We start from the raw sequence: 9,761 nt of genomic DNA, 5'->3' as shown, positions 1-9,761 counted from the left end.
TGCCTTCATGCTTTCAAGATGGTAGTTTCAATAGTTCTGATACCTTCCTCCTTTTGACTGTACTTGACTTAGGAGATACCTTTGTGTCTGTCTGCCTTGTGGAAGAGTCATTCACTCATTCATTAATAAAAAAATCTCTCCTTTTGCTATGACCAGAATGTGTCCCCCTCCAAATTTATATATGACTTAATCACCTTGGTGAAAGTTTTAAGAGGGTGGTTTAAAGAAGTGAGGAAGTCATAAGGCCTTATGAATGGGATTAATGACCTTATAGAAGACAAATGAGGACAAAGCAATTAGACACTAGACCATTAGTACCTAATCTTAGGCTCTAGAACTTTCTTTACAAATAATCAACTCTAGGATATTGTGTTCTAATAGGATGAACAGATTCTGATACTTTCCAAGTTTCTTGTTTTTAAAATCAAATTCCAAATTCTAGGGAAGATATAAAACAAAAGAATCATGACAGCATGTTTGTCAAATTTATTCAGAATCAGTCAGACTCTTATTTTGAAAAGGCAAACATACTTTCACTACTCTGCTGTTCTTTGGAAAATAGATCTGGGTTACTATAACGTAGAAATATATTTTATCTGTTAAAAGTGATAAATGTCATATACCAAAATGAGATCTGATGAACTGAAATGTGTATTTTTCAAAAGAGGTGTCTAATAATCAATTAGACGAGAAAGACATAGTGTTGGCAGCAAAGAATAAGGCTCAGCCAACTTTTTCAGTAAAGAACCAAAGAGCAGCTGGGTGCTGGTGGCTCATACCTGTAATCTCAGGAAGCTGAGATCTGAGGGCTGTGGTTCAAAGCCAGCTCAGGCAGGAAAGTCCATGAGATTCTTATCTCCAATTAACCACCAGAAAACTGGAAGTGGCACTGTAGCTCAAGTGGTAGAGTGCTAGCTTTGAGCTGAAGAGCTCAGGGACAGCACCCAGGCCCAGAGTTTAAGCCTTACAACTGACAAGGAAAAGAAAAAAAAAAGAACCAAAGAGCCAATCTTTTAGGCTTTGTAGACTATATTGTTTCTATTTCACCTACTCAAATCTATTATGGTGGTACAATACCAGCCAAAGATAATAGTTAAACAAGCATGCCCATGTTGCAATAAAACTCTATTTATAAAGACAGGTAATAATTTTGATTTGATCCACAGGCTGAAATTTGCCAGTTGCAGTCATTCAGGAAGAAAGAGTTTATGAGAGGTTATTTACATATTTATTTATTTTGTGGTGCCTTGTTTTCCTTAAAACTAAGGAAGATACTTGCTACTTTCTAATCTCTTTTCTTCCTTCTTTGCTGTAATCCTTATAGAATTTATAACCTGCTTAATATGAGAAAAAATTAAAAGTTGGTTGTACAGGGCTGAAAATACAGGGGTTATATCTATTAATTTGGTAGTTTAAAATATGTATGTCGGGTCTAAAATTTTTTTAAAAGAGAATTCCAGGACTATATTCCTGGAGGGAGAAAGAAGTTAATCTTTAAACAATTTTAATATCATAAGCAAGTAGACCTCCAATAGAAAACCCCAGATAAAAAGACACTTTTTCTATGCTTCTGCCACTTCTAAGTTGACCTAAGAAAGTGGGTGTGATGGGTATTGTGATTTTTTCAGTGATTCCATATTCTACATATAAAACATTATTTTCAGCTCGTCCCTGTAAACGAAGCAAAAGTTTTTGGACTTTTTCATCTTCCCACACATCTCCACTTTGCCACAAGGAATTAATATCAATTTTCTTTCCAAAGCATTGATCAATTTTTCCTTTGTGGACAAGTCTGTTTGTATTGTTACTCTTTCCAAGAAAGAAATAGGCAATTGGTTGCTTTGTGCGATACATGTGTTTATATCGCCCCCTGAAGGAAGTTTGCAATGCCTGAGCATACTTTTCCATTTGTTTAGAATCTTGATCTAACTTTTGGTTTTCTGGCCAGAATAAGAGGGAAGCTAAGAAATAAGGTTCTGGAAATCGATGAGTCAGTCCTATTGGTTGCAAGACATCTCTAAGCTGTTCTTTCAGCTTTTTAATTGGCTTTACTAATTTGGAGGTGGGTTTAATACAAGAGAGAATGATATTAGCTAAGATGAAATTTTGCTTTTCCTTTTGCTGTAGTCTGGTAGTGCATTGTTCAAGGAGGAAAGTGTACTTGTTCACTATATCTTCCATGTTGCTTACTGACTCTTCTTGACTTTTGATAAGATATTCCAAGAGCCCAGAGAATTTGTCAGCTTTTAAAGCTTCCAGACTTCTTCGATACCTCTCTACTTGAAGTGGCAGACTAAGCTTTGACCCAAGATCTCTGTTTTGTGTTTCTGCTAAGGGACCAAATATATCTAGATACTTATTAAAATTTACAGCCACCTTCCTCCTAGTTTTGGCTTCTTCATTTTGCTTAATGTTATTCCTGGGTTTGAGAAGGACAAAGTAATCATCAAAAAAATCAAAGGACTTTTTCAAAGAAGTATGCAAAGTAGTTAGATAAGGAATGAAGTTCTTGAGGGCTAATTTAAATTCATTTTGATCCCCTGGAATGTCACAGTTTCCTGATACAAAATTGATCAGATCTTGCTTAGACAGTTCATTTTTATTGTCGAAAAAAGGAAGGAGCTGGAGAATCTGGATCGCATAGAGTCCAACTTCTATCTCCCCTTGATAACCAGCTATATTGTATGTGTCATACCGCCTTTTTGACTTCTGATACAACCTTTCCTTCACATCATATTCTCTATCTTCACTTTGTTGTTGTGATTCTTTGAATGCATCTGAGGCCTGCACTGCTAATTCCAAAAGCTCAGTTAGTTTGTCAACTGAAATGTTCCTGTTTCTGGCATTATCATCTATCCACCATCTTATTTTACTTTTGTAAACTTGACCCAGTGTATCTGAGATATATGAATTATCAGGTTGTATCTTTTTTGCTTCTTTTGCCCAGTCTAAAGCTTTGCTAAAGTCCTTCTCTTTAATGTAGAAATATCTTGCCAAGGCTTGGCAAATGAATGCATTTGGGTCGAACCGACGGATTGCTTCAAGCAACACAGTTTTAACAGCCTCATTTCCTTCATCTTTATGTAATGCTTCAATGAATGGGGAAAACCTGTTCTCTGTTTCACCCTCATGTTCATGTCGCTGTCTTGTGAGCAGCAATGTTTGCATATCTTGAAAAAATTTGCTTTTTCCTATGCCAGAATCATAGAACAAATTTTCTGTGAGCATATCCAGGATGATTTGACTCTTATCCAAGTTATAGCTTCTTTTCAGTTCTTCCAGTGAGAGTTCTGCAATCAGTGGGTGACTGATCCGGATCCCCCAATACTTTCCACATTCTATCACCTCAGTTTTGATCAGGATTGTTGAATAGGTGCCCATCTTATCTTCAAATTTTTCTGGTCCCCAGAAAGCCTTCTTATTTGCGATTCCTAAGTAATCTTCACACTGTGATAGGGAAATGGTGGTATCGGGCACATATGAATTCAGAATAGCCAGAAAAGAAAAGAGCTTTGCTTCCTTGGTAGAAATGTTCTGTCCTTTCAGAATATTCCTGACCACCTTTTTGATGTACTCCTTATCAAAGTTGCTTTTCATGATCATGAAAGAATAGAAATCTTCAAAGTTTTTATGCTGTTCTTTGATTTCTTTCAATTTAAGCTCAAAAGCTCTCTGTTCTTTGGAAGATAGTTGTTGAGTTAGTGCAATACTGTCTGTAATCTTTGCACTTTTTTTAGGATTTTGAGATCTTGTGCAATTTAGGATGATCACGAGAGGTTTCTCATACCGAATGTACTTGTTAGCTACAGCTGTATGAATGGAGGTCTGCAGAAGATAAACATTATCTTGTTCTTCAAAATCATCAACGAGGAGCAGTACAGGCAAGTATTCTTGATGGTTTGTGGCTCCATACGTGATTAAATTGGTCACCTGTTCTCCGATTTCTGAAAAATCTACTGTCTTGTTTTTTAGCACAGCACATCTGAATTTCTTCCTTAGCTCCCAGAGAATATGCATTGCAAGGGTAGTCCCTCCACAGCCTGGATGATGGTAAAGATGAATAATTTTGGCACATGTTGGTTTAGATGAATCCGCACAGTTCTGAATCATTTCTTCAAGTCTTTCATATTGGTCCCGCTTGACAAAAGGTGAAGAATAGTTTTGGGAAGAAAAGTAGAAATTCCACCAGGACACTTTGCCACCTCGATAGAAATCTTCCTCTTTTGATGCCTTAAATTCCAAGAACTTATTTTTGTCTTCCTCCAAGTGTGTACCTTCACATTCATTTTCACAAAGAATTTCCAGAGCAGTCATGATATCTTCTTCTTTTTGCAGAAGGACAGTAGATGAACCAATAGATGGCAAAAATCTATTTGATGATTGAGTTACAGATTTTAGTTTAAGAATAGTGCCATTTATCTCTTCAAGATTTAAAGCAGATATACAGTGGTTTGATAACTCATCTTGCTGTTTTGTTAATCTTGCTTCAAGCAGGTCTTTCCATCTTTGACATATGTGTGAATTTGCACAAATACATAGTATATTTTCCATTCCTTTTAGATCTTGATAGAATGCACAGAAAGTTTCAATAAGAGGGTCTCGTGGATCATCCACAATGGAAAGTAATAGAAACACCACCAAAAACTTCCCCCGTGGCATTATATCTTTATGTGTAAGAAATGAAATGAGTTTTCTGATATCAGAAGCTCTTTCTCTTTGCCAGGAACTTGGATCTAAGGGCTGATATTTTTCACTGTCAAGGTCTGACCTGCCATTGCAGAAAATCCAGCTGGGTTGCTGGTAAAGGTTCAGAGTAAGAATCTTCTCATCTGATGTAGAGTTTTCTTCTACAAATAGACTTGGAAAGTGAAGATTTGCTACTCGGCTTTCTTTGAAAACTTTAACTGCTCCATTGCTCTCAGAGTCAGGATCAAACTCTAACACAGCAAACCATTTGATTTCCTTTAGGAAATCTAAGTGTTTTGTTTGATTTGGATGGCATTTGTTTATTACAAGAATGTACCAGTAATAGTATGAATTATCTAACAAGTCTTGATTTCCTGTCAACAGTTTAACTAGCTTTTGACCCTCACTATTGCTTCTAATTGTTTTTTCTTTGGCTTTTTCTTCTGCTTCTTTCCTAGACTCTGACATTGCTTTTAAGTCTAATTTAAAAGCTGTGAAATCAGTTTTATTTTTTAAAATGTTTTTACAGTTGGGCCCATCTCGCACAAAGACAGAGTATTTTGAACTTGGTTTCCATGTATTGTTGCTGTGGTTTTGCATTTTGATCTGGAAATAATCTTGTCCACATTCAGAATATTGTGGAATGACATCCACTTCAATAACAAATCTGTCAGAAAGAGTACTATTTGGCAGTAGAACTTCCACAAATCTTGGTTCTCGAATGCACTTCTTTGCTTGTTGGACCTGATGGGATTCAAAATACTGATGTATCATAAGATTGAAGTGGTTAATTAGGGCTTCTTTGGTGTCACTGGTGACTTTTACGCCAATAATTTTTCCGTGGGGTTTGTCCTTGACTCCAAAATGAATTGTGCCATTGGTACGTGAATTCATACAAGCTGAAGCAAATCGGAAGGTCTCATTGCTAAATTTCATCTTAATATCTGTTTCTGTGGCTCTCTCAGTATCTGTGAGAGCTTTGAATTCATGTACTGGATCAATGAGATTGAGTGGTCCTGTTTCAGGCTGTAGAATGAAATGTGATTTATAACGATATGGATCACTGAATTCATCAAAAGGGTATGGGACACATGTTGGTTCTGGGGATAGCTGTGTTCTCTGTAGCTCTGTTTCATTTTCTGTGAGCTCATTTTTTATTAACTTCAAACCTTCAGCTCCTGAACTCTTCTTAGAGGCATTAGCCACATCTGAATTCTCTTTAGCACTTTGATTTTGCTTAGGTGTCTCTGTATTTTTCATTTGCATGGAAGTTTGCTTTTGAGTAACATTTTCACTACTATTTTCCCCCTTAGATGTCTGAATAGAATCTTTCAAGGATGTTTGTTGTAATTCGTTGAATAGTTCTTCTATTTGGATAGCTGTTCCATGTGTTATGCCTAAATCAACAAGACGTCTTGTATTTAACCACTTCAAGATCACTCCGTTCACATCCTCAGCAAACAAGATTTCCCTGTATTTTTTTTCAATCTTATGACTTTCCAACCACCGGTTTACATCCTGTTTTGTCCAGTCATTGGTATTGGATGGAAGATTTAGTTGCTCTGCCATTTTGATAACTGTGTAGAGAAAAAAATTAACTTAGTATTTTACAAGTAAAATTTAAAAATAATTTTTTTGTTGTTGTTGGGGCTTGAACTCAAGGCCTACGTGCTGTCCCTGATCTCTTATTGTTCAAGGATGGTAATCTATCACTTTGAGCCACAGCATCACTCCTGATTTTCTGGTGGTTAACTGGGGATAATCTAGCAAATTTAGAACATGTACTTTGATATTCAGATAGGACTTTTGCATAATATCAATATTCTTATTTGTGCATTTTCAAAATCTTATTTTGTTTGCATTCTCTACTTGCATTCTTTATCTTTTTAAATATATATTTTTATTGTAAAGATACTGTACAAAGGTGTTACAGTAACATGAGTAAGGTAATGAATGTATTTCCTATTGAGCATTGTTACCCCCTCCTTTGTTTTTCCCCTATCATCTTTTCCTGCCCCTCCTCTCTAATTTCTCCCTCCCCCCACATTCTTTATGTCTTCTTCCTTTGTAGATGTTGATTGCTGATGCAGTTACATGATAGGTTTTTTTTTTAATGAGGAAAGCACTGTAAAATTTACACTTTTTCCAATCTGTTCACATAGTAATAAGAATTTATACAGATGTCTCATGTTTAAACAAAATTAAGAGCATGTTAAAGTTTATCTGACATATTAATTTTTATTGTGAAAATACCATATAGAGGGGTTACAGTTACATGGGCAAGATAATGAGTACATTTCTTATCAAGCATTGTTGCTTCCTCTTTTGTTTCCCCTTCCTATCCCTTCCCATCGGCACCCCCCGCCCCCGCAGCCAAAGTAGTAAAGTTTACAACTTCACAACTATTTTTTTGTTGTTGTTGTTGGTCATGGGGCTTGAACTCTTGGCCTGAGTGCTTTCCCTCAACTCTTCAGCTCAAGGATAGCACTCTACCTCTTGAGCTACAGCACCACTTCTTGGTTTCTGGTGGTTTATTGGAGATAAGAATTTCATGGACTTTCCTGCCTGGGCTGGCTTTGAACTGTGATCCTCAGATCTCAGCCTCCTGAGTAGCTAGGATTCCAGGCGTGTGCCACCGGTGCCCGGCCATATTAAATTTTATAAATATAAATATGCATTTTATTCTGTGTCAATGTAATACATATACTATTCATAAAATAAGAATCAGCCATTCTACATTGTATAACCCCCAAATAGTAATAAAACATGTCTTTTGTTAGTGTTGTTTACCTATAAATTTACCTATAAATAAAACAAATCTGTAACCATATTAAAAAAAGAATCTTATGGTTTTCCTTCCTGGGCTGGCTTTGAGTTATGAGCCTCAGATATCAGCCTCCTGAGTAGGTAAGATTACAGGCATGAACCACTGACATGTGGCAAAAAAATTCATTTTTATAGGCAATACATGTGTTCTAAAACTTAGAGTTCCTATTACCATTTTCTTCTATGCCTTCCAGAGAAATATCACAAGTACAAATATGTGAGCACTTTCTTCCTTACATGACCATGAACAATACCCTTTTCCTTACTTTATTCTCTAAGTATGTGTTGGGGATGCTTCCATTCTGTACATATAGAAATGTTTCATCTGTTATTAGCTATAATCTGTACTTGTGGTATCATTTCAGAATATTCAATTCTGCTATAGAAAATAAGAAAAAAGAGACAATAAACAAAACTATGTATAGAAGTGAGTAGTTTTGGAGTTGGGAAGGTGGCTTATTGGTAGAGTGCTTGCCCAGCATGCATGAAGCCCTGGGATCGATTCCTTAGTACCACATAAACAGAAAAAGCTAGAAGTGGCACTGTGGCTTAAGTGGTAGAGTGCTAGCCTTGAGCAAAAGCAGCTCAGGGACAGCGCCTATGCCCCGAGTTCAAGCCCAAGGACTGGTCAAAAAAAAGTGAGTCATTTTCAAACATTTATGTCTATCTTTTATTTAATAGATATCAATGAACTGAAGAGAATATGTGTAAAACAAGAGGAAGGAAAAGAAGGACCAAATGAATATTAAGAATTCATGAGACACAGGAAGGGCTTAATGTTTTGGAGCTATTAATTGAGTTTATCCATTAGTAACACCATTCTGATCCTTTATGTCCCCTACTCAATAATAAAAATAAATTAATAAAATAAAATCCAGAGTAGCTTATTGGGTTATTTAATTACCTATAGCTAGAGTCAGGCAGAAAAGTCTGTGTCCCTATCTCTAAAAATCAGCAGCAATAAGCATAGCGACTCAAGTGGTAGAATGCCAGTTGAGTAAGCAAACTGAGTGAGAGTGTGAAGGTTCTAGTTCAAACACTGATATTACACAAAAGAAGATATCTAACTGTGTCTTGTACATATCTAATGATACAGCTAGGTTGAAAGAAAAAAAGAACAGACAAAACTTGATATAATTCAAATATTTATCAATAAATCCAGGAGTAGATATGCTAATGAGAGATAAAGTAGACTTTAGAGGAAAATACATTACCAAGGACTGGAATATGATATATTGATTTTTAAAAAGCTAAACATTATGTTATAACAATTTCCTAAAATGTATGCACTAGACAAAAATTGCAGAAAAATGTGTGAATACTGATAGAAACTTTTCAGATTTAAACAAATCCACAATTATAGTTGCAGTGCTGAAAAACTTTGCCTTACCAATTGATACAAAAATTAGAATAGTGGACATATAGAAAAAACAACAATATCATCAACAATACCGAGTTCTATAAAGTATATTTATAGAACACAGCATTCAAGAATAGCTGAATACATTCTTTTCAAGTGTCCAAGCCTGACCATATCATAAATTATAAGGAAATGTCAACAACTTAAAAAAATTGAAATGATATAGAGTGCTTACCACCTGCAATACATTTTTGCCTGAGAATTAAACTCATATCTTCAAATTCTAGTACTTGAGCCATTCCTCCAGTTATCTTGTTTTTACTATGTTCTTTCTTTTACATAAAATTGTATGCTATGGGCTGGGAATGTGGCTCAGTGGTAGAGTGCTTCCCTAGCATTCATGAAGGTCTGGGTTCAATTCCACAGTACCACATAAACAGAAAAAGCTGGAAGTAACGCTCTGTCTCAAGTGGTAGAGTTCAAGCCTTGAGCAAAAAGAAGCTCAGGGACAGTGCCCAGTGCTTGAGTTAAAGCTCCAGGACTGGGGATAAAAAAGAAAAAGGAGGGTTCCAGGAAGATGGCGGAGGAGAAGCTGGAATCTGAACAAGCTCTCGCATAGAAAGCAGTTTTAGAGTTCCAGTGAACAGCCCTAAGCCAGAGAACCACACCAAGTGTGCCATCACAGGACAGAGGGTTAGACAAGAGAGGGGAAATCAAGGCAAAGAGACACATCTGAGTGATGGCCAGCAGCTGCCGCGGCGGAGGCAGCGACTGTAGGGCACCATAACTGAGCCACAGAGTCCGGGATGAAGGAGCCAGACGCGGCGAGCAAGTGGATTCTACTCAACACCAGCAAGAACTGACAAGGAGCAGACAGCTTCATCCTGCA

The 9,761-nt window shown here is 36.6% G+C and overlaps 1 protein-coding gene across 1 annotated transcript in view; it reads right to left on the bottom strand.

Moving 5' to 3' along the window:
• Positions 1-947: 947 nt before the first annotated feature.
• Samd9 (sterile alpha motif domain containing 9) overlaps positions 948-9,761 on the bottom strand; it is a 27,985-nt gene continuing 19,171 nt past the window's right edge. Inside the window, exon 2 of the mRNA XM_013026083.1 lies at positions 948-6,263. Coding sequence (XP_012881537.1) covers positions 1,495-6,255 — 4,761 coding nt within the window. The 5' untranslated portion in view covers positions 6,256-6,263 and the 3' untranslated portion in view covers positions 948-1,494. The remainder of the gene's footprint in view (positions 6,264-9,761) is intronic.

The sequence above is a fragment of the Dipodomys ordii genome, unplaced genomic scaffold, assembly GCF_000151885.1.
Source record: "Dipodomys ordii isolate 6190 unplaced genomic scaffold, Dord_2.0 Scaffold90, whole genome shotgun sequence".
In the NCBI taxonomy this organism is placed as follows: domain Eukaryota; kingdom Metazoa; phylum Chordata; class Mammalia; order Rodentia; family Heteromyidae; genus Dipodomys; species Dipodomys ordii.
The sequence above is the reverse complement of the archived record's forward strand: the minus strand, read 5'-3'. Positions and strand labels throughout refer to the sequence as shown.